This window comes from Sprattus sprattus (assembly GCF_963457725.1).
Source record: "Sprattus sprattus genome assembly, chromosome: 4".
In the NCBI taxonomy this organism is placed as follows: domain Eukaryota; kingdom Metazoa; phylum Chordata; class Actinopteri; order Clupeiformes; family Clupeidae; genus Sprattus; species Sprattus sprattus.
Window position 1 is genome coordinate 19810300 of NC_137923.1, and position 26621 is coordinate 19836920.

The following is a 26621-nucleotide window of genomic DNA, read 5'->3' on the forward strand; positions in this document are numbered from 1 at the left end:
GATGAGGTGGGTGTGGCTGGTGCAGGTCCGGGCTCTGACGTGACACCAGCAGGGTCGAATACTGACCACAATACTGCACTGAAGTGACTTTAAAGCACTGCAGCTTGTTTATTTTTATTTTTAAGCTGTACACACCTTTTTGACCTCTCAGATCACTGGAGACAACTTCTTTGTTCTTTTATCGCCGTATTTGTTAAGCACTTACAAGTGTGTATGCATTGTTATACAAGTAAACTTGCTTTGTTTTCCGACATCAATTAACTTTTATTTACTGTGGTTGTCTTAGTAACAATTCATAATTTTACGAGCAAATTGATAATGGTGATTCAACTTTTGACCTGACTTGCCACACCCGCCAGCAAATAAAAAGGGTATAATATTAAAAAATTATGAATTGAATGTCTTAACACATTATTCTCATCCGAGTAGGCTACATATCGTTAAACATTACTAACCCTAACCTAATATCCATAAATACATGTTGAAAGGATATGTAAATATGTAATAAGTGCATTGATTGCCCACACTACTGACAAGACAAGACACTTCATTATAAAGAGATAGAGTGTGATGATGTGTGTTTTAAGCGCATGTATTATGGCATAATAGACATTACGCGCATAAACATCATGGTGGGCAAGAAACAGAGAAAAGGCCCTGAGGCTAATTTCCATTGTGCTTCTCAGATGAATAGTGTATCATCATCTTTCACAGTTCCCACAACAAAACACCCAGATAAAAAAACCTAGCTAACACAGCACATAACACAGGGTATCTCATGCGTTTGCTGTGTGTGTTTGTGTGTGTGTGTGTGTGTGTGTGTGTGTGAGTCTGTGTATGCTATATGCCTAGTGAGTTTTGTGTGTGTGTGAGTGTGTGTGTGTGTGTGTGTGTGTGTGTGTGTGTGTGTGTGTGTGTGTGTGTGTGTGTGTGTGTGTGTGTGTGCGTGTGTGTGTATGTGTGTAAATGAGGAAGGACATCATGCCATAAATACACAAGTGCCTACTTGCTAAAAAACAGAGACCAGCCAAGGCCAGATGACTGTGATGTGTTAAGTCATTAACCATCACAGCTGTCACAGCAGGCACTAGGCCACAAGAGTGACATATATACACACACACACACACACACACACACACACACACACACACACACACACACACACACACACACACACACACACACACACACACACACACACACACACACACACACAATTTTGGCTTACATTCACACAAATATGGGCCAGGTGACTAACTGTACACACACTGCAGGTTTATGTTGTAGATTTCATTATCTTAAGTGTAGCATAAACAGACGTGTGTATGTGTCATCACACTGTGAGATGGCTGTATGCTCTTACACACAGGCTGAGTCAAGAGTGAGTGTATAAGAGAAAAGATGAGACAGTGTGAAATGACAAAACACATCAATCCATCAGGCACTCAGGCACACAGGCACACAGACACACACACACACACACACACACACACACACACACACACACACAGAAGACAAACCCAGTGAAGACTTTCAGTCAATAAGGTGCTAAACGGACAAAAAACATAAACTAGTTTTGTTGGAGGCTTTTTCTAATCCCAACTAACCAGCAAATGTCTTTTCAATGTCTGATTATCCAAAGATGTTGATTGAGTGGCCAGAATGACCAGTTTTATTGGTCGGCTTTTTCAGACGTAATCTTTGACATCATCAGGACATTGTGAAAAGGTTGAAATTAACTTTATTTTATCTAAGCTCTTATAAGCACTCCGACGGCAAATTTTATGAGACAAACTTAATCAATAAAATGATCTGGAGCAGCAACATCCTGAGTTCAGTGGACTAGGTGGTTGATTCATTAATGGGAACATATGTTCTGTTTATTTTCTCTTGGGGAATGCAGGTGTATGTGTGTGTGTGTGTGTGTGTGTGTGTGTGTGTGTGTGTGTGTGTGTAGACAGTGTACTGGAGATTCTTAATGAGTAGCTCTTTGGCCCATTGGGAGTTTAGAGTCTTTAAGGAGCAGCTTGCTTTGATGACACCACCATGGAAGAACTGGGAGTGGACTGCATGGCCTCTCTCTCTCTTTCTTTCTCTCTCTCTCTCTCTGTGTGTGTGTGTGTGTGTGTGTGTGTGTGTGTGTGTGTGTGTGTGTGTGTGTGTGTGTGTGTGTGTGTGTGTGTTATAGAGAGTGTGTGCATGAACAATAAAAGGAGACAAGAAATGAGGAGTGCTAGCTGGCAATGCAGCTTCTTTACCTCAGAGAATATCACAGTGGCTCCCTCAAAGAAATGCTGACTTAAACATTACACAGACACACACACATACTCTCTCTCTGTCTTTCTTTCTTTGTCTCTCCCTCTCTCTCTGTCTTTCACACAGACAGACAGACAGACAGACAGACAGACAGACAGACAGACAGACAGACAGACAGACAGACAGACAGACAGACAGACTCTCAGAAAGCTCTTCAGTCTCAATAGATCCCAACAGAGAAACCTAATGAGTCACCACTCACCGTCGCCATTGCTTTTTTCCCCTCTTGTGTGTAAGACTTATGTTTACAGACCAATGTGGGTCCAGTGCCTCCAGTTATGCCACATAAAGCTGAGGTGAGACGAGACTAGACGAACAACTGAGTGCGCGAGGAGAGGGAATTAGCCTGAAAAAGAGAGACTCCCCAAGACAGGGGAAGAAAGAGAGAAGAGAAAGAGAAATGAGGAGGAGGAGAGATAAAGGAAGTAAGAAGAGTGGAGAGACAAAGAGGAGGGGATGAGACAGTAGACGAGGGGAGATGAGAGGAGGAGAGAGAAAAGAGGAGGAGAGAAAAGGGGAACAGAAGAAAGAGGAGGCGAAGAGAGAGGAGGAGAAATGAGGAGTAAGCCAGGGAGAGGCACAATGACTCCGTCTCCATCTTTGTCACCCTGATGAATATGGATGTGGAGACAGTTACAGCTCGGATCAGTGGATCAACACAAATCATGCCCACACACACAAGCAGGTGCACAAACACACACACAGACACAAAATAAATAACACACAGGCACCAATTTTCTCTTTGTCTCTCTCACACACACACACATTCAGACACACAGGCACAAAATAACAAACATACAGGTTCGAGCTCTCTTTCCTGCTCTTTCTCCCCCTCACACAAACCACAACACACACACACACACACACACACACACACACACACACACACACACACACACACACACACACACACACACACACACACACACACACACCAACCACACACACACACACACACACACACACACACGCACACACACTTCAATCTTAGCTGTGAAAGAGTGAAAGGATGACATGAGAGGGAAAAGTGGATTACATCAATCCTCTTAATTACGATTCTCTTAACAATTACACTGCGAGGGTGTAACCGAGCCAAAGAGCAGTGGGCACTGAGAGTGTGTGTGGTGTGTGTGTGCGTGTAAGATAGAGAGAGAGAGAGAGAGAGAGAAGGGGAAAGGACCATTAATCGTGGGAGTGACAGAGCAATAACAAAGGGTGGTAACAGTCAATGAGATGAAAGTATAGATAGGAAGACAGAAGGAGGAGATCTTAGGAAAGAAGAAGAGAAGAGAGTGAAATCAAAAATAGTGCATTAGAAGAGGGAGCCCATGAAAAAGGGCAGAGAATCCTTTAAAACAAGTCAAAGGAATGGACTAGACGACTCCTCAGTATGGATGTGTGTGACTGTGTGTATGGGAGTCTATTTGCAGCGTTCATCAGGCAATGATTCACAGAATGCCTGGGTTGTTTGCTGCTGTTCTTCTGTTGGCTTGAGACAGCCACAGATCAGGCTGCGTGACCGTCTGAAGCATCCAGATTACTGTAGATTAGAGCGCTGGGTGCAGGAATCTCTGTGTGACTCTGAACAGAAGGGACTGTCCAAACTGGAGTCTGTGTTTTGAGTATGAACAGTTCATTTTCAGCATATGAGTTTGTGGGTGTTGCTGTCTGTGACTTAAGCTAACAGTGTTCCGTACATGCTGAAGGGTAAGTGGCTCTGAAGGGTTAATCTGTGGGTCTGCACGATTGACCATTAGTAGGGTCAGAAACCTCAGTTCCGTGACCATCCTCTGGCTAAGTTGTTTTGACGACTGATTTGACTTCTATAAACCTTTTTATAAAAAATGTAGCCCCCATGTCCCTCGCAAAAATCTCTGCATTTTTTGCTAGAGGGCCAAATCAAAAATGGCAGTAGGGCCTATCTTGTAAAAGTAACTTTTTTACAAGAGCACCTAGATAGAATAATGTATGAATACACTTTTTGTAGTAAATTGACCATAAGGATTGTGATTCCGACATCATTTTGACATTTAGACATCATCTTGACCCCAAAATCCAAGATGGCCTCTGGTTTAGCCAGAGGATGGTCACGGAACTGAGGTTCTATTTCGTTTCTACTGACCGCCAGAGGCGGTGCTTTAAAGGGATAGTTCGGTTTTTAAGACATGAAGTTGTATGGCATCTACATCACCAGTGTAATGCAATCCACACTGACTTACCTCCGACAGCGTCCTGTGAGCAGAGTTCTCGTCCAGTTTTGGTCAAACCGAAAGTAGTCCGGCAGGTTTCTAGACCCAGGAAAATAAAACGTTTCTCTTCCCAAAACATTATGTGTTCAAAAGAGTGATATATTTGCATCCCAAAACCGTTGTAGTGGAAAAAGTCACACCTCGTTATCACTTGGCCCTATTTTCAATACGCTCGATAATGCAATCTCACAGCTAGAGTCGCGAAAGTTTGATTCACCAAAGTTGCCTGAGAGAAACGTCCATCACAGGAAAACGATGAAAACTGAGACAACATTTGATAAAATTGGCATAAAGCATAATTTTCCTGTGATGGACGTTTTTCTCAGACAACTTTGGTGAATCAAACTTTCGCGAATCAACTTTCGCGAATCAAACAGGTAGACTCTAGCTGTGAGATTGCATTATCGAGCGTATTGAAAATAGGGCCAAGTGATAACGAGGTGTGACTTTTTCCACTACAACGGTTTTGGGATGCAAATATATCACTCTTTTGAACACATAATGTTTTGGGAAGAGAAACGTTTTATTTTCCTGGGTCTAGAAACCTGCCGGACTACTTTCGGTTTGACCAAAACTGGACGAGAACTCTGCTCACAGGACGCTGTCGGAGGTAAGTCAGCGTGGATTGCATTACACTGGTGATGTAGATGCCATACAACTTCATGTCTTAAAAACCGAACTATCCCTTTAAACACTGGATGTCATTCACGTTTACGTGTAGTTCGAGTATTTGTATCAACAAAATCACCTGTGACCTGGGTGACGTATGCCTTCGCCCCTGTACTAAAGGCATGCTCCCCCAGGTCACGACCCTTAATTCTTCTCGCGGAAGGTGAGTTGGTGAGTATGTTCCCTCCACAGGTGAGGGTAATCAGATGCTAATCATTGGGAGTCTTGCAACCTTCGGGTGGAGCTGCGAATTCTCGCCCTCTAAAGACTGCGATTAGCATCAAAAATCAACATTGCAGTGGGCTACAGTAGGCAGGTGTTTCTAGCCTTAAAACTGGTACTTAAACCCACTCGCGGATAATCCGGAGAAAAAAAAGGTGAGTGGCCTTTTCTATTGTTTTACCGTGTGTGGTAGTCACGCTCGAGTAATGGTTTGAGGCAGTGGCCTATCGGACGAACCGATAGTTGAATCCACTTGTTAAGCGAGTTACGCTAATATATTATGCCGTTATCGTGCTCACGCTGAATACTGCAGCAGGCTATATGTGTTTATTGCCTTACAACTGATAATTAAACCCACTTGTGGCACGAGTGAGTTCCTTGCATAATAGTTCCCTACTATTGTCTGTCACGATGAGATACGGCAGTCAGCACAGGTGTTCTCGCCTCACGACTGATAGTTAAAACCACTCGCTAAGCGAGGTGGAATCCCTCGTATAGTTCGTTTTTGTACTGTTGTTGTTATGAAGATGCAAGCGGCGTTCTCGCCTTAAGCATTCAATTAAGTAAAACGAACAGCTTTTTGCCCCTGTCGGCTTTGTGTCACGCGTTCAGCAGGCTACAGGTGTGTCTCGCCTTATAGCTGATAACTAAATCTACTTGTGAAGCGAGGTTTTGTACCGTCGTTGGGATGAAGATGCAAGCGGCGTTATCGCCATAAGCATTCAATTAGGTAAACAACAGGATTTACTCCTGTCGCTACCTACTGTTTGGGTAGCCTAACTGTTAAAGCTACGTTTACCTACTGATGGGTGACTGACGGGCTATGCCCGCAAGTTCAGTTCTAAACCAGGCATGGGGAACTGTTAATTGGTAGCATAACTATTGTGTTAAAAGCGAGTGTGTCCTCTCTTAAACAATACAGGATGTTTACTCCTGTCGGCTTGGTGTTAAACGCTATAGGCCTAAGCAGTATACGTTTACCTACTGATTGGTGACTGACGGGCTATGCCCGCAATTTCAGTTTTTTAATCCATCTAACTTGTTAACTGGGAACGAGTGTGTTCGCTCCTAAACAGGACAGGTTTTTTTTACTCCTGTTGGCTTATGTTAAACGCTATAGGTTGCGTTTACCTAAGATTAGTGACTGACAGGCTTTGCCCGCAATTTCAGTTCTAAAGCAGGTATGCTTGGGGAACTGTTAATTGGTAACTATTGTGTTAAAAGCGAGTGTGTCCGCTCTTAAACGGTACAGGGCTTTTACTCCTGTCGGCGTGGTGTTAAACGCTATAAGCAGGCTACGTTTACCTACCGATTGGGGACTGACGGGCTATGTCCGCAATTTCAGTTTTAATCCATCTAACTTGGTAGCTGGGAATGAGTGAGTCCGCTCTTAAACAGGACAGGGTTTACTCCTGTTGGCTTGTGTTAAACGCTATAGGCAGGCTGCGTTATCCTACTGATAAGTAGACTAACTGAAGGGCTATGCCCGCAATTTCAGTTCTTAACCATCTATATTGGTAACTGGTAATGAGTGTGTCCGCTCTTGAACATGACTTTTTACTCCTGTCAGCTTTGTGGTAAATGCTATAAGCAGGCTACACTGATTGGTGACTGGCGTGTTACGCCCGCAATTTCAGCTCTAAAGCATCTAATTTTGGATAACTATTAACGAGTGTGTCCGCTCTTAAATAGAAGCCCACCTTACATAACGTAGGAAGAATCATTGCCGCGATCAAGTTTAATTTGCTTGGTAAATATTGAGGCTTGGTCCATAATAAACTGCCTAGTTTGAGTGGGTGTTTTTTCTCCGCCCCGCAAACTTCAGTTGTTGAGCATTTATTATTTGGTCCAGATGACTGTAGAGTGGGTTCGCTCTAAAGCAGTACATGATTCACGCCAATCGGCTTTGTGTTAAAACACTATAAGAATGCTACGTTTACCTAGGCAACTGATTAGTGACTGAATGGGCTATGCCCGCAATTTCAGTTCTAAAGCATCCAATTTTGGTAATTGTTAACCGTTGGTTCCGCTTTTAAATGGAAGCCTACCTTACGTAACGTAAGAGGAATCATTGCCGCGATCAGGTGTAATGTGCTTGGTAAATATTGAGGCTTGGCCCATAATAAACTGCAAACCTCAGTTCAGCATTTATTATTTGGTTCAGATGGCTGTAGAGGAGTGGGTTCACACTTAAACAGTAACCTATCTGAACAGGGCCTAGTGTTGTTCGCTAAGGCTGCTGGTAAAATATCACTCCTCTCTCTCTCTCTCTGTCTATATATATTTGATAAATAAATACATCTATGTATAGATATTGCAACATGTTCATTAAATGCACTGTTGCCAGGCCCATCTTGGGCCAGAGGACGAGCCAGAACCGCCCCCGGCACAAAGACGCGGCGCTAGGTCTCCTAAGCAATGCAAACGCCAGAGGCCTGATTCCCGGGAAGCCTCTGGTAGGGGCAAATGCAGGAAAAGATATCCGCTTGCCCAGAAGGTAGATACTTCAACTTAGGAGTTCGCAGAAATAAGACTCTGCTTCTAAAGCTACAACAACCTGCTGCACAGCATGCTAGTGCTTTCACTACAGCGGCTTTACGGTCTTCTTCGAGGGTGCTCCCTCTAATACAGTCACCAGCTTTGAGATCATCAAGAAGGATATTCTCTCCACCAGGGCTTCAGAGAGGCCCCTATTACTCTCATCCCAGTCCCCTGGGTACGAGCGACACTACACTGAAGGGCTCTAAAAGAAGCCAAACATCAGGTAGTCCCACATTAAGATCGCAATGACACGTCTAGGGTTGGATATTATACCCATACAGACCTCTCCTCAGAGTGCCTTTAAAAAAAAAAAAAAAAAAAAAGGCCTCAGTCTTCGTCTTTTAATGTTCCGCCCTCGAGAACATATATAGAGGAGGGGCAGAGATGCTGGGCAGATCCCAGAAGGCTCTCTCATCTCCCAGAAGACTAGAGCCCTAGCCAGCATGCAAGATGCATCTGCCCAGGGCCTTGCTAGCATGCCCAATATTGAACCAGCCGTTGCTGCCCTGGTGCTGATGCCTGGTTAAGCACTCCGGCCTGATGCTCGCTGCCCCGGCCACAGTGCCGTTTGACAGACGACTACATGGTGAAATCCTACTACGCAGTGTCGCGTATTGCACGTCTTGGGTATTCAATGTCACACCTGGTACTAGCCCTGTCCCAGACATTGCAGACTTCTGGGGATGACTCCTCGGCAGAGTCGGAGCGACACCTCCCTGCAGGCGTTTACCTACATGACCAGGGAGTTGGGTAGGCGGTGTCCTAGTTAACCCAGACCCAACGCCAGATATGGTTGGCCCAGTCTACACTCTTGGAGCCGGGCAGGAGAGCCCTATTGTCTCTTCCTCCTGTCATTCTGGACAGAGGTTGGTCCTGCCGGGCAGTAAGCTCTGGAGTGCAGCCTACAGGTTACACAGTCCAGACAACAGTTGCCAGTCTGAGCCGTGAGGCTCCTGGCAGACAGAGGCCCCCTAGGGTTCGGACCCCGATCACCGAGGTGCCATGGGGTCAAAATGACCATCGTCATAGACCCAAACAGGGCTCTGGCTCTACGTCAGGAGATCTGGGATCTCTTGAAGAAAGGCGCCATCAAGCCATTAGACAGGCTGGCACAAAACAGTGGATTCTACTCCGCTTATTTTATCATGCCAAAGAGGGGCGACGGCCTTCGGCCTATACTAGACTTGAGACGGTTAAACACGCATCTCAAGGTTAAGATTCCACATGCTGCGTACAGCGGATGTGCTGCAAGGTATCAAGCAAGGAGATTGGTTTACAACCATCGACCTAAAGGATGCATACTTCCACATCCCTATCACACCTCGAAACAGACAGATTCTTCGTTTTGCATTCGAGGGCAGAGCTGCCAGTTCTATGTGCTCCCTTTTCGGGATCTCGCTGGCACCACGTCTTCACCAGATGTGCTGCAGCGGCACTGTCCCTACTGCATCATCAGTCATTTCAGGAAAGGAGGGCTCTGGCCCTCAAGATCTTTTCTGAGACTGCTGAGTATGCTCACAGCGGCCACGTAGGTGTTCCCTTGGGCCTTCTGTCTTTGCAGCCTCGTTAAATTCGGCTGAACGATCTTGGCTTGCACCCCACTTATCACAGGCACAAGCTGGTCAGAGTCACTTCCAGTTGCCTTACAAAGCTATGGCTGTGTAGGGGAGAGACATAATCTCACCCAGGGGGTTCCCTTGGGGCCCATACCTTCTTACAGAGGAGCGGTGGCCACCGATGCCTCTATGGCAGGGGGGAGCTGTATGACAATGCAGGACTTTCAGAGGTCTCTGGAGTCCTTGGCAGTAGGAACACCACATATAGGTATTGGAGCTGCAGGTTGTCCTGCTGACGCTCATATATTTTCTTCCAGTAGTGGTATAAAAGCTGTCCTGGTAAGAGCAGACAACACGTCGGTGGTCTACCAGGTAAACCACCACGGGAGCACAAGGCCAGACAATCCTTGAGGCTGCCCCAACAGCTGTGGCTGTGGGCCTATCTACTCTTTCTGAGCCTGGGGGCAATGCATTTGACAGGCATTCAGAACACAGCTGTGGATGTGCTATCCTGGCAGCCTTGTAGCCTTCACCATGAAGGTATATGCAGCCACCGTCTCAGCCATACACAGTAGGGCAGATGGTGTGACAGTTGGGTCCCGTATGCTAGCGACCCGCTTCCTTATGGGTTCTCAACAACTAAGGCCGCTTCGGCGAAGCTCAGTGCTCTCTTGGGACTTGCCTATAGTCCCAAGGGCACTCTGGCAGTCCCCATTTGAACCTCTTGAGAGGGTGGGATTGAAATAACGGTCTACGAAGACCACTTTTCTCTTGGCCATGGCATCGGCTAAACGAAAGCCAAGCCAAGAATGTCTATATTGGAACCCCGGAGGCCCAGGGATAACTTTGTGGGTGAATCCGGCCTTTCTTCCAAAGGCGAATTATCATCCTACTGAAACCAGCCGCTCAGGCTGGCTGCCTTGAGCCCCAGCGGGATGACGAGCAGGGACAGAGCCCTACCTGTTGTGCCCAGTGAGAGCACTTAGGGCTTACATTGATATGACTGGAATTCCGCCAGTCCGATTCACTGTTTCTCTGTCATGTTGGACAGAGGAGAGGGCACAGCTTATCCAAACAACGGCTATCACGTTGGATTGTGGACGCTATTATTTGTGCCTATAGGAGCAGTAGTCTCCCCGTCCCTCAGGTCCGAGGTCACTCAACTAGGAGTGTATGTACATCGCGGGCGGCCCTAAGAGGTGTCCCCCTTCGGATATCTGAACAGCTGCGTTATGGGCATCAACCTGCACATTTGTGAGGCTTTTTAGGGTTAACGTGGTTCCTCATAACCCAGTGGCAGCAGGTGTTCTTCCTACTTCCTTACAGCGGGAGTAAGGTAAGATTTCCTCGTGACTTGGTTGGTATTAGTCATCCAGTGCTTAAAGCACCGCCTCAGTGGCGGTCAGTAGAAACGAAATAGAACGCTAGGTTACGTATGTAACCATGGTTCTATGACTTTCGGATGACCGCCAGAGCTTGGCAGTCACTCGGAATATTTGCGAGAAGATTGTCAAGGGTCGTGACCTGGGGGAGCATGCCTTTAGTACAGGGGCGAAGGCATACGTCACCCAGGACACAGGTGATTTTGTTGATACAAATACTCGAACTACACGTAAACGTGAATGACATCCAGTGCTTAAAACACCGCCTCTGGCGGTCATCCGAAACTCATAGAACCATGGTTACATACGTAACCTAGCGTTTCTGACCCTACTACATGGACCGATTGTCTCATTTCGATGTAGAAGGTTATTAGCTACACAGTAAGACTTTTACATTTCCTTATTCTCCATACACAAATCATAAGCGTAAAGTGTATTCTGTATGGCTGTCAATCAAGGGCTTCATAGAACATTATGAATCACCAAACTATTTCATATTACGCCTAGACTCTAGAGTGTAGCTGTTAAAGCAGCAAAAAGGAGTTCTGTTCCAAAACTAGCACACTGACTACCAAAAAGGCAAGCAAAATCCTTGTAAAAAAACACCAACAGCCCAGTTGACACTGATAGAAGCTTGCCAACACACTAACTGGTGTCCTTTGACCGTATAACAGGCAATGTTATGCTGTCAAAGCTTTTCTTCCATTTTTGCAAGGTGTTGCAGCCAGGAAACACAGAACTACATAGTGTATATCCTGGATGGTTAGTGGGAAAGACACAGGTGTTTATATCTGTCCTTCACATGACCATATGCTATCAAAATTAATTTGAGGATGGTACCAAAACTAGTTGCCAATAAAAGAATACTTCAAAAAGTGGCAAATTGTTGCATAGTGTTACTTTAAGATGATAAATATGTCAGAATATTTATCTTACACAGTTAAAGTTTACTTGAGATCCAGTAAAGTCTCAAATCTTATTCATAGAATACTCCCCTACATCCAGGGGTATGGTGCAAACAATCTACTCTACTGCCAATTTTTGTATTTTTACTTTTTATATTTACAAAATAAATGTTTGGGATTCTTTTCACTGATGTGTGTATATATCTTTTTCATATTTGATTAAAAAGTAAAAGTATACGGAGCTCTGTTAACTTCCTAACCAGTTCAGCTACAGGAACACAGATGAACCGCAAGGGTTGGTGTTGGTATGCAAGGTGCTCCTGATGCTCTTACATGCTTTGTGTCAACTGCTGTGTGTGTGTGTGTGTGTGTGTGTGTGTGTGTGTACGTGTACGTGTGTGCGTGTATGCGTACTGCTTGAGCGTGAGTGGAGACAGGAGTGGAGACAGGTGAGTGCAGGTTACATAAGATCCGCCACCTACGCACACACCTACACACACACACCTACACTCACACGGACAGCCTGCCTGCTTCAGCACCAGCCACCTAAACAGCAGTGACCAGACAGAACTCCTGATCTGCTGCACGCAACCACCAACACACACACACACACACACACACACACACACACACACACACACACACACACACAAACACAGCACATCAAGCCCTGATACACACTCTCATCATATGTTACGCAGCCACACACACACACACACACACAAACATACATAAACATACACAAATTAACTCTCACACTCACCTAGCGCACACTATTCATATATTCCTGATACACACCTTCATGAAACTGCACAAAATCACACACAAACACCTACTTAATTACTCACCTAGCAGACACCCACATCAACATGACACACATCACAAACACCCACACGGATACAATCCCACCTGAAAACTCACCAAACACCCCAACCACCCACTCATCTACACATTACCCAGGCACACACACACTTTTCCTGAGCTTGTAATGCTCAGTGAATGGCTTAGGAGCTGCAGGCGGGATGTGTTTGAGGTCGGCGTGTGTTTGTGTGTACGTGTGAAGCGGAGATGTCTCAGAGAGCTGTCTAGAAAAGGCCACTGTCAGCCAGACCTGCAGCCACTTCTGAAGAGAAGTCTGGTTCTCAATCTCTCTCTCAACAAAACAGGCAAAAGTTTTTCCCGCTACTTTTTGTGTACATAATGTTCTGTAAGCGTTTGGAGAGTGCAGATGTGGTCAGGAGTTCTACATTCTGGAAGGAAGCCTATCTGACTTTTACCTGAAACCTTATTATTCCATATGAATATGAGAACTCTTGTTTTTAGTGTATACAAAATATGTTACCAAGGATGCTGGTCACACAGATCCCGCGGTAGTCATTTGGGTTCATTTTATCACCATTTTATATCAAATGCCCTCATAAGACGTTTTAAGAGTTTGAGAATGGCTTTCTTGCAAGGAGTGTATTATGTCTTAGCATTCCATCTAGCTCTGATCATTTAATTGGGCTGTCTAGATCACTTTGGTGTGAATTTGCACCTCTTGCACCTTGAGCTTTTTAAGAATTTATATTTGGGCTTGGTTTAATGGGTTTTCTTTGAATGTATAAAATTCTTTAAAATGTCCTTTCTTTTTGTGTTCTCTAATTGTTGAGTCCAAACAACAACAACAACAACAACAAGGGCAAACAACACAAGCACCTAATGCAGCTGAATGCGATCTTTTTCTCCTTCTCTCACGTTCGCTTTCTCATCAGAATAAGTGATCACGACGCAGTGAAGGAGTCGCCGCGGTAACAATGTGAGCATTACGTAAGCCACGGGGCCCCTCCGGCATGGCAATGAAGTGCTGAGAGGGCCTACACACACGCACACACACTCTGTGGGTTAACGACCGCTTTGGAGACAAGGGCTTGAAGACAGGGCTCACACACACAGTCATTCACACAAACACGGACACAAAAGGACACACACACACACACCATTGGTATACAAGCTTTTGTAGACCAGGGCTAAGAGGCTGGGGGTCACTCACACACTCTCTTAACCTGCTGCTGTTTCTGGGAATTCTGGCACCCAGAACAGCACACACACATACACATCGATTCATTTTTAAGAGCTGTGCTGAAGCTGAAGATCTCCTCTGACATGTGAGCCATCTCTCACACAAATGAGAGAGAGAGAGAGGCAGAAAGAGAGAAAAGAGTGAAAGCGTAAACGAAGAAGAAAGATGGTAAAGAAAGGAAGAGAGAGAGAGAGAACAACAAGGAAAGAGAGTGAGAGAGAAAGAAAGAGAGAGAGAGATGGAGATAAAGGGACAGAGTGGTGACGCCATTGTCTTTGCCCATCCTGAAACCATCTTACAGTCCTCACGTTACCAACTGCATGAGTGTGTAATGTGTATTTACCCACAGCATGAGTGTGTATATACATGCATGTGTAATAGATAGTAATGTTATGACATCCAGTGCTTCATTCTGTATGTATGTATGTGTGTGTTTGTGGTTTGCATGTAAATTACAAAAGTTGGTATCAGAGCTGCATGTGTGTGTATTGTCTGTGTGTGCAGTTATTTGCTTACTATTTTCAGCTTCAGCACAGCACTGCAGTTGTGTGTGTGTGTGATATACCTAAATGCCTGCATGTATGTATGTGTGAGAGTACAAAGGAATGAGTTTGTGCTTTCATGAACATGTACAGTATGCATGCATCTCCATGTGAGTGTGTGTGAGAGTGTAGTGTGCATGTACAGTATGCATGCTTGTTGGTGTAAGTATGTATGTGCGTTTGCTCTGTTTGTAGTGCACGTGACGGCATGCATGCTGATGGGAGAGGGAGGGTTGTGAGTGCATGTGTGCATGCGTAAGTGTATCAGTGTTGAGGTCACATGCATGAAGGCTCAATTAGTTGTGAGCATGCGCATGTCTGCATGCTGCTCAGCATGGAAGCCATGACTCCACAGTCAGACACACACACACACACACACACACACACACGCATCCATATGGACTCTGAACAAACATATGCACACACACAAACACGTGGCCACGACAACATATGCAATCCAAAACACAAACACACTGGTACTTACACACACAAAAAAATGCATCGTCACACAAATAAAAACGCCTCGCCACACGCAAACACAGGCGACCAGCTGCTGTGGAGTGTATGTCGCGCTGGGCCCTGGCTCGCCGGCTCCCTGTGAATGGAGTAGCAGTGGGCGTCTATCACTAACTAATAATGGGGTTGTAAACGTGCATTAAAGAGGAGAGCCGCGGCACAGCACGACACAGCTACGCAATGATAAGTAGGTGTGAGTGCTGAACCAGCGGCCTCCTGCTCCTCCACTGACTAGTTGTAATGTCATTACGCTGTGTGTGAGTGATTGTGTGTGTGTGTGTTTATGGGTGTGTGTGTGTGAGTGTATTGGTGTGTGTGTGTGTGTGTGTGTTTGTGTGTGTGTGTACATGAGCGTGTGTTTGTGTGTGTGTGCCCCTGCATGCGTGTGCCTGTGCCTGCGTGTGTGTGTGTGTGTGTGTGTGTGTGTGTGTGTGTGTGTATGTGTGTGTGTGTGTGTGTGTGTGTGTGTGTGTGTGTGTGTGTGTGTGTGTGTGTGTGTGTGTGTGTGTGTGTGTGTGATTGACAGCTGTTCAGTGGAAGCAGTGCTAAAGGTTGGTAGGAAGCGTAGAGGAGGAGGCGGCAGCTCCGGCATACCGGCCCCGCTTGCCACAGCGTTGCCCTGGCAACGGCGGTGGTGATGATTCATAGAGCGTGTCAAGCTGCAAAATAAATTTCACACCTCGCTCTGCTGACACCGAAGCTCCCAGTGTGTGCTTCTGTGTGTGTTTGAAATGTTGGGATTTTTACTGTGTGTACTGTGTGTGTGTGTGTGTTTGTTTGGGGGCTTTACCATCTGTGTATGATCTATGTGTGTACTCCGCAGGTAGTCTTGTCGAGCACAGACAGTGTTAGTGTTACTTGGGGTGGGAGTGTGTATGGGTGTGGGTGTGTGTATTAGTGTGTGTGTTTGTGTTGTAGTGTGTAAGGGAGTTTGTCTGCAGTTCGAAACACAAACATATATGTAGTAAATGTTGATTTGCTTGAAAGAACAGGTGCCCAGGCTTGTGTGTATGTGTGTGTGGCCACGTGAAAGCAAACATCCATGACCTCTCTAAAAACCCTGATGAGTCTCCTGAGAAACACACACACACACACACACACACACACACACACACACACACACAGTTCGGAGTTCGGGACATAGCCCTCTCCAAAATCCAACATCTGATTACCAAATGTGCACATTGACAAAAAAAACTTTGAAAGAACTGAACAATAAGACAGTGCAGCTGGTGAGGAAATGGATAAACCTTAACACACACACACAACAAGGAGTATTATTTTCATGAACAAATCAGAGGGAGGGCTTGGGGCCAGGATAAGTCACCTATTGCGTATGCTAAATAACGACGACCCGACAGTTCGAACAATGGCCCGGGGCTCATTGCTGCTGGACCTCAGCAAACTGTACTGCCATCTCTAGCCCTGATATGTATGTATCTTCTGATTCACTTGGCTGTAAATACTTCCACAGTGTTTGTGTTGTTGTGTGAAACATAAAAGGCTCTTTATTAATATTTGGATGCTTTGGTGTTGTAATCAGTATTGGTCATTCCAGATAAATTAATAATCTGTGTCTGTCTGTGTGTGTATGTGTGTGTCTGTGGCAATTAAGACTTTTGACCCCAAAACACATAAAAAGAACCTAATGGCTTGATAGCTGCCCATAAGAATATGAGACTGAGTGAGACCTTTAATTTCCACTCTCTCTCCCTCTCTATGTTTCGGTTTGGTCAGCTAGGCCCTTTGTTTTCATCATAAAAAAACAGAGTAGACTTCTGATTAAGGTGCACACTGCTCTGCACTGCTTGTTCTCTTATTCTCTCTGTCTATCTCTCTCTAATCCTTTCTTCTCTCCCTTTCTTCTCTCTCCCTCTCTCCCTTTTCTACCTCTCTCCATCAACCCTCCTCTCCCAGAGCTGCAATGCTCATTAGCTTTCTGTCAGTCTCGCTTTCAGTCTCTCTTGCTCCATTTCTCTCTTTCTCTCGCTCCCTCACTCCCTCTCCCTCTCACTCCCTCTCCCTCCCTCCCTCTCTCTCCCTCTATCTCTCTCTGATCCTTTCTCTCTATCTCTCTTGTTCTATTTCTCTCTCTCTCTCTCTCTCTCTCTCTCTCTCTCTCTGTCTTCCTCTCTCCCTGCTACCCATTCTATGCCTCTTTCTCACTTTCTCCCCCTCTCTCTTTTTTTCTCTCCAAACTCTTTCTATCTCTCTATATTGCACTACTTCCCCCCTTCCTTCTCTCTCTCTCTGCACTCTCTTACCACAAACACTTGCTTCTGGTCTCTCTTGTTGTAATTCTCTTCATCCCCCCTTCCCTTCCTCCTCTCTCTCTCTCCATTTCTTTCTCTCTCCATTTCTCTTTCTCTTTCTCTCCTTCTCTCTTGGCCTCATTGCGCTTGCAGTTAAAGCCTCCATCCTCCATGCCTGAAGCACCTAAACCCACGTTTGTCTCAGTCCTTCTCTCTCTCTTTCTCTCTCTCTCCCTCTCTCTCTCTCTCTCTCCAAAGCATAGCAGAGGCGTCCAGCCCTCACCCACACTAACCCTCACTACATATGCACCAAAGCACTGAGCTCACAGAAGCCCAAGCTTTTTTCAGCTTAGAGAAAAACAATAAAGAAAAACTTTAAAGAGAAAATATGTTGCAAAGCATGTATGGAGCTACTGCTCTGCACTGCTGTGATGAAGGTTTGTAGACGACACATGTTAAAGCTGTGAAGACGCTGTGTCTGTGTGTGTATGTGTGTGTGCCTGTGTGCCTATGTGTGGGTGTGTGTAATACCTAGTCGTGGTGAAGGGATTGCACTTGGGTTCGCAACAAAGCCATGTGACAATGTGATTTGTGTAGTATGGATGGCGTATGTACAATGGGAAATGTGAAAGGCTTCCCCCAAACATTCACTCACTCCCAAAAACACAAATGCACACACACGTGCGTACGCACACACACACACACACACACACACACACACACACACACACACACACACGCACACACACGCACACACTCACACGCACACACACGCACACACACACCCAAACACACTCACCCAAACACACACACACACACGCACACACACTCACACACACGCACACACACACCCAAACACACTCACCCAAACACACACACACACCCAAACAAGGTTGAGACGACAATCCCTTTCATTGTGTGGCGGCTCAGTCAGGCTGTGTAATAATGCATGAGTAGAGGAAGTGGAAATGGAGAGACTGTTTCAGTATGATCACTCAGGAGAAAGGGCTAAAATATACATGTTCTCTCGCTCTCTTTCCCTCACACACACTCACACACACACACACTCACTCATCCACAAAAAGTCATGCCCAAGTACTAACGCACACTCTCATGCACACACACCCATACACAGCCACCTCACAGATACATACGAACACAGACACACATCTGTCACCTGGACAGTGTCTTCGGAACAGGCTCTCTCAAATCTGACGGCCATCGCTAGTCTATCTCTCGTCACCAGGAGCAGCACTGAATAACTGATGAGCGTCTCGCCGGGCTGGACTCCTCTACAGGTGTGTGCAATGGGCCAATTAATGCCACCGGGCCTGCACTGCCTGTGCAAAGCCTGAAGGGGGCACAGGGGGTGTGACAACACACACTCACACTCACACTCACACTCACACTCACACTCACACTCAGACACACACTACATAAGACACAGGCCTTTCGTCAGTAGTTCAGCAATGTTTTGATTGTCTGAGTTCATGAATCAAAAAGTAAACCAATAGTGGCATGTATCTAGGGGTGCCCAACCTTTTTTGCATTTAACAGTCTGAGTTATTAGGAATGTCTGTAGAGTAGCACATATTGTTAGACCTTGAAATGGTTCACCTTAGATCTCATCATGTCCCTGACTATCTTCTCACATAATTACTAATACTATTATTTGGTATTAAGTACACAGTACCCAAGCCTACTTGCACTGAAGTGTTTCTGGGCCAACAACTCAGTGATTAACACTATTCACTGCTGACCTAAAAAACACTCAAGGAAGATATCACTAGGTTTGACACGCGAGCGTGAGTCTCCAGAGTTCAATATAAAGGAATTAGAAAGGGGGGATAAGGGAGGGAGGGAGGTAGAAATGAGTGGTAAAGAGATCTGCCACTTGATTCTCTCAGAGGGACGGGGGAAGTTTTGATTAAGTTTTCAGAGATGGAATAAGAGAGAGAGAAAGAGAAGAGAGGAGGAGGAGAAGGATTCTCTCCATCTGTTTCGCAGCCACAGAGCCCTCATCCCATCTTAATACACCAACTGTCGCTTCACACAGCACAAAGCCCAAAGAAAACAGATAAATGCATGCTGGTACACACGCACACACATAGGCACAGAAGCACACACACACACACACACACACATATATTCATATGCGCACGCACGCACCCAAGCACAGGAATATATACACACACAACATTATTTTAAATTTCACCTAACCATCAAAGACCTCAGAATAACCTCTTAGGTCTTTGCCTGATGAAGAAGTAGAGTCAGACACAATCAGAAAGCTAATTTCTGAGTTTGGGTTTAAAAAAAAAAAGGGGGATTGTGTATTTTTTTTAAGATTGTGGTACGTAATGAGTATGTGCAAAGATTTTCCTCAATCTAACACACTGCATAAATACATTAACAGGTGGCCCTGTATTTCACCAAATGAACTGTGTACTTCTGTGTATGTAGGTGTCTGTCTGTCTATCTTTGTATTTTTGTGTGTGTGTGTGTGTGTGTGTGTGTGTGGGTATGTATTTGTGCATGCGTGTGTGTGTATGTGTTTGTGAGAATGTGTGTGTGTGTGTGTGTGTGTGTGTGTGTGAGTATGTGTGAGTATGTGTCTGTGTGCGTGCGTCTGTATGTGACTGTGTATACTTGAGTGTGTGTGTGTGTGTCTGTGTGCATACGTCTGTATGTGCATGTGTCTACATGAGTGCATGTGTGTGCATTCGTGTGTGTGTGTGTGCGTGTGTGTGTGTGTGTGCACGTGTGTCTGTATGTGCATGTGTGTGCTTGCATGTGTGTGTGTGTCTGCGTCTGTGCATGTGTCTGCATGAGTGCATGTGTGTGTGTGTGCGCGTGCGTGTGTGTGCGTGTGTGTGTGTGTGTATATTCATGTGTGTATCTGATCGTGAACTTGACCCTACTCTTGCTCAAGCAGATCTGAAACGGAGCGCCAATCAGCCGATCAGCTTCAATACCTGAAGCCCGATCCTGTGTGTTTTTTATATAGCATACAAAAGGGTGTCCTATTCCCCAGCCTCTGCTTTTGTCAAAGATATCATTTATTTAAGCAGGGGACTTATTGATTGGCTGATGAATGTTCCGAATGCTGGGGGTAGGGAGAGGGGGGGTAGACTATTACATCTCACTGTTATTACACTATACACACACACATACAAGCAAGCACATGCACACACACACGGACAAACAAACACACACACACACACACACACACATACACACACACAAACAATTAGTCTGTTTAAATCTGATGCCTGCCGTGTGGCACCAGAGTGCAATTAGAAACCAAAGCAATATCACGATCTCCCCCACGCCCCTCAAATGAACACAGAACACACCCTCATGGAGCCTGTGTGTGTGTGTGTGTGTGTGTGTGTGTGTGTGTGTGTGTGTGTGTGTGTCCTCTCCCTCCTATCCTCTGGCCCTGGCCTGCTTTTTCCATGGAACAAATGAGCTGCCCCGGCTGGATTACCATCGCGATGCTCTTTTTCCCAGCAGTGATTTACCCTGGCGAGCGATGGGCCTGCCGGCTGGAGGGTTGACTGAGTCTGAGGCAGGGACTGGAGATCTCTCCGCTCCTGCAGACTTTAGCATGGAGAACTGCACAGACAAGCTATCTGAACTGCGCGTCTGTCCTAACATCACCTTGATGTTTGGATAGATGGCCCACTAAAATGTGTTCGGGTTAAAAATGTCTGCAGACATGACTTCTAAAAGCATGGGACAACCTCTGAAGGACATCTGGCCATAAGCACTTAGAAAACCGTGTGTGATAGCTTTCTGCAACCCTTTACTGGAGACTAATGCGCGTCAGACCATAAGCACAATGCAACTGATTGCCTTGAGGGAGGGACTCTAGTAAAATGATTGATGAATGCTCACAGATCAATAAAAGGGCGTGAGCAGCAAGGCATATGAGATGGAGCACATTCTCATGGTCATAATCCAGCACTAAAAACCAGCAAGACCATTTATGATAATCCCACATCTGGAGCAAAGTGTAATCCCTCATGTATTGCGGTACTGTGCTTAATGACGATGGCTTAAGATAAAGATAAAAGGGTCTGGTTAAACCTTTAGTTAAGATTTACCTAAAAGTGAATTGCCAACCAAAAATATCTCAAAAAGAGCTTTGTTTTTGAGACCCCCTTCACACACACACACACACACACACACACACACACACACACATAAACAGTCACACTCACGGCCTCTCACCTCTTTCAGGACCTGGTGCATCAGTCTGGCAGTCTCCTCAGACACCCTCCAGGGGTCCTTCTCGTCCACCAGCATGGCGTCCAGTGTGCCCTTCTCCAGCACCACGTCAAAGGAGCCATTGGTGAAGTCCAGCCGGCGTGCATCCATGCAGTGCCAGCTCATGCCTGCGCAGTCAGCATGGCGGTGCGCCATGGTGTCAATGCAGATTGAGGAGTAGTCTATGTTGGTGATGGAGGTAAAGCCGGCCTGGTACATGTCCACACTCATGGCGCTGTTCCCACAGCCTGGAGGACAGAATGAACAGGTAAAGTTTAAGTCCCTGCACAGGCATTACAGGCCAAAGACCAAAAAGTGTGTGTGGGGGGGTATAAATATCAATATTTATTATACAATTATATCTTATTAGTTCAGGTCCATTCCTTGTTCAAATATATACAAAAAATTATATTCATAGTTATATTTCTGAGGGTGTAAGATAGATCAAAATTACTACTTCTATGGGAGTCCCCCCACCCCACCCCCAGTTCCCAGTATGGAGGGGGCCTATGGGCTAGGAGTCTGTCAACTAAGCATATCTCTGCAAGGAGCTGGACATTGGGGGAAAAAATGAAGTAGGAGCAATAGGGGCGTGATCTGATCTGTAATTTGCTGACCTGGGGTCAGAGAACTAAGACCGGTTACCTTCAGTGAAATTAAAATGGGTCATCTTAGACACACACATACACACACACAAACTGTTTTCCTGTTGCCATGAGAGAACTGGGGCTGAACATAGACAACACTCGAGATCTCAAAGCGATTCCGGTAGAGAAATTCTTACTGTGGTTAAGCCATTTCTAATGACTCCATCAAAATGATCTGGCATTAATCTGAACCTTTGATGAATGTTGACTGCTTTACCTTGATGTTTGGATGAGTGAACTACTAAAATATGTTACAGGCTTTAAAAGCGTTAAAAATAGGACAGGAAATCAGTGAAGACTCCTGGCATGACATCTTTTTTTCCGGTCTTTTAAAAGCATGAATATTTCACAAAGCGTAATTACGGCTCCTTGGAGAATATGCTCCAAGCGTCGGAGACACAGGAACGCTTTAGAACAGTGTGCTGGACGTTTGCCGGTGGGACAGGACGAAAGCCCTGGACGAGCTGGAGAGTGCGTCTGCAGACAACAAGACCGTGCCAGGCCTGCCGCCGAGGCCAAGGCGAGACCTTCAGTAAAGTCCTTCGATATGGGCGGCTCGCCAAGGCGCAACAGCCAAATTAGAAAAAATGCCTACTCAGGCCACACACACACACACACACACACACACACACACACACACACACACACACACAGGGTGACACATTAAGCCCCATGACCCTGGTTCCCTCCTGGAGGATCCCGACTAATGAATGCACCATCGACAGCCCGGATGGTCCACAGCGGCTTACGATGATAGATGATCTAAAAATCGGATTTTCAATTAGGCCTTTGTCACGCCCGCCTGACAGGGGTTGCCAGGTTGCCCCTGGAGTCCATGCCCGCGCCCGCACGGTACTGATCAATGGAGAATGGAAAAGGCAACGCTGCAAATCAGCCACGTCAGGGATCGCTGACTGACACTGACAGGACACTCCTGACTACTGCCAAGGCCTGGAGGGGTGACCCCTTACTTAAGTACAACATACTTCATAAACGGCTACATTACTACATTCTGCTTCTCATATAATTACTTGTGGTTACAACATGTACTTCTAGTGTAGGTTCGTCTTAAGGGAAGCACTTTATATAACAGTGGAACAGAACATACTAAGCTACAGTTATAGTATAGTACAGTATAGTTCAGTACAGTACAGTATCTATAGTATAGTATCTGCTATTACTCAAAATATTACAGTGCATTTCATAGTATAGTTACGCTGTAACAAATAAGATGTGATGTAGTGTGGATCAAGTTAGTGATTATTTAACAATATGTACTGAGCTGACAGGTCTATAGTGCTGCTGTTTTACCACTAATGCCCATTGAATGACACCAGAGATAGTGGGTCTTGGGTTTGAAGGCTTGTATGGTGTCTAGTTGCTGAAGCTCCAGGTGCATCTACAGGAAGACGTGCTCTCTGTCACAGACACTGAGGGGAGAAAGGCAGTGAGCACCTGTGACCTCCCTGAGAGCGCTGGAGCCTTCAGAATGACACCCCATACAGAGAGAGAAAAAGAAAGAGAGAGAGAGACAGAGAGAGAAACATATACAAAGGGAGATAGGGAGAGGAACAGGGATAGACAGACAGGGGGACATACACAGAGGGATAGACAGAGGGAATGAGATAGAGGGAGAAGGGAAGACAGACACAGAGAAACGCCAACACTGAAAGAAAAAGAGAGAGGGGGGAGCCATTTTAGGACTGTGAGAGAAGCACAGCTGAGGATGCTACAGTATGTCCTTGTGTTGGAAAGTGGCGAGTGGCTGGAAGATGGAGTGGGATTTCTCTGACACTGCGCTGTCTATGCTTTCAGAGAGCTCTTCTTTAATCTCTAATTTTAGCCTGTGTTCAGCGCTGCTACTTAAGCATAGCAGGAAGAGGAGAGAACTTTTTCAAATCAAGGTGACCGTTAGTAAAAAGATGCGGCGGAGATAGCAGATATTAATCCTTCAGATTAAATCACAGATCCGGATCTGCGCCCAAGGCAACGGTGATGTTGCCATGGTTGTGTGAAAGACAAACACCCGATGGAAAATTTAAATTCAGTAAGAGGTGCAAAGTCAGAGATGGCACTTCATCAATATTCATGACTTGTCAAAACTCCTCTGTTCTGCAGGCAAACAGTGGTACCACAGACTACAGGATGTGCCTGAAACTCCACTTAACAACATCAACGGGACAGAAAGGTCAGCTTGTGTGTACAGACTAGATTCTCCTCTAGATGTTCTCACTTTGTATGATGGAGGGGGCGTTTTAAAGCATTTAGATAGACAGTGGAGGGACACAGAAAACTAGATGCGCATTTCCTGCAAGGACATACCACAAAACAGCTGAGATATAGTTAAGAGGCCAAAGGATCATACCGTCCATTTTAAACAGTAGTTCACTAACAATCCTTCTAAACCTACAACTGAAGTATTCATCCTTCATCTGTTAAACATCTGTTATCTACAGGGATCCACTGGTGAGCATCCTTTGATCAAAAATGTCATGACAAGCCCCCAACCACCTTGACAAGGCAGGGTGACTTCAGTTTGTCACAGTGATGTCGTCCATGCTCTTGGGGACTTCAGTCTCAAGCTCTGGGGACATGAGTGTTCTGACTAAAGGCACTTTCACAGTGAGTATTTGAGTTTAAAATGCATGACTGTACCAGAGGAGGATCGCGTTACAGTTCACAGACCTGACAAAGTCGATTGTCAAAGTCGCAGATTAAAATAAAAAACAGCAAGGAGTAAAGACAGTGTTGTGTGACTGTGTGTATGTCAATGCATGTGTGTGTGTGTGTGTGTGTGTGTGTGTGTGTGTGTGTGTGTGTGTGTGGAAAAAGATAAAGATAAAATAATAGTGAGAAAACAGCAAGAGCAAAATGTGTGACATAGAGAAAGACAGAGTGAGAAAAGAAAGGGAGAGAAAAGAGTGAATAAAAAAGTGAAAAGAGTGAGAAACCAAGAGAATAAGAGAAAGAGAGAAAGAGAAGTTTGAGGAGCAGGAAGAGTGGGTTCCTGTAACGCAGCCTGCCTCCTTACACCTCTTTTTTAAACACAGTGACTAACACTCATTATCACCTGAAACCCCAGACTAATTAAACACGGCTTCTTAACAAGATGCTTAAAAAGAGGAGGTGTGTGTGTGTGTGTGTGTGTGTGTGTGTGTGTGTGTGTGTGTGTGTGTGTGTGTGTGTGTGTGTGTGCGATTGCGTGTGTATATGTGTGAGTGAGGGCACCACAGCACCTCTTTATATAACCTCTGAATTGAAATCACTCCAAGAGGACAAGCGGCGAAGCGACACAGCGCCCAAACAGCAAACTACTTTTTAACCAGATCTGTGCCTGACAGGTGCCGGACACCTAGCAGGCCCAACTGCTCTCTGGACCCTGTGTGACCTCCACCCTTCCCTTAGGGGGTTAGCTCAGGGCCGAGCCCCTTATGCACAGCAAAGGAGTCAAGCACCCTGCCAGATCTCAACTCAGTGGGAATTTCAGTTACTATTCTCAATGAGCATGTTACACACTCTGCAGCTTACTATACTTGCTTAAAACATAGTGTTTCAACACAGGCTTTTGTGTTGTTATTATACAGAATGTATGACACTGTATTGCGTTGTAGTAAACTGCACCACACAGTCCGCTACATGAGGACAAGTGGACCCTGCCGTTGCATGTCTGGTTGTGTTTCTGGATGTTTACCTCTGGCTGATATGAGTGCATACCAGCCCTGCCGGCAGCTATTAGAACACTATAAGAACACTGGCCTGCTAATGTACCTGAGACCTTTCCATTTGTATCCATCAGGAAGCTGTACCTGCAACCTCATTCTACCTCAAACACACCCCACCCCCCCCTTGTTTTTTCACGCTCCAGATAAAGCTCTCGGGGGCCGGAAAATGCCTTCTCCTTGGCTCAATGGTTCCGCCCGAACGGGTCTCACCCTCGGTGATAGAGATTTTCTGCTTTGTGTGGCCAAAAGTGTCTTTCTAAAGTGGGCCTTAAGTGGTTCTGTTTTGGTAGGAATTTATGTGATGTTTTTTTATGGCTGAATGGAATAGTGTGTGTGTGTTTTTTTTTTGTGTTTGTGTTTGTGTGTGTGTGTGTGTGTGTGTGTGTGTGTGTGTGTGTGTGTGTGTGTGTGTGTGTGTGTGTGTGTGTGTGTGTGTGTGTGTGTGTGTGTGTGTGTGTGTGTGTGTAGGTGTGTATGTGCGTACGCACGTGTGTGTGTATGTTTGTGTCTGTGTATAGGTTTTGTGTGTGTGTATGTGTGTGTATGTGATGGTTTCGTTGCTATGCTTGTGACATAGGCAGTACCAAAGCGCCCAGCCTACAATAGAGAAACAGTTCCAAACGCAACACGGTCACAGCCACTCAAGCCAATAGTGAATACTGACAAGATCTCCAGAGACAGAGAAAGAGAGAGAGAGAGAGCGAGAGAGAGAGAACGAGAGAGGACAGGAGAGAAAGAACGAGAGATTCCCAGTGGATGACCACAGAG

At 45.6% G+C, this 26621-nt stretch overlaps 1 protein-coding gene across 1 annotated transcript in view; it reads right to left on the reverse strand.

The window, feature by feature from the left end:
• Window positions 1–26621, reverse strand: part of ece2a (endothelin converting enzyme 2a) — a gene marked incomplete at its 3' end in the record, with an annotated part of 112594 nt that overhangs the window by 44467 nt on the left and 41506 nt on the right. The window contains exon 3 of the mRNA XM_080837513.1: window positions 21449–21732. Within this exon, the coding sequence (XP_080693639.1) occupies window positions 21449–21732 (284 nt within the window). The remainder of the gene's footprint in view (window positions 1–21448; window positions 21733–26621) is intronic.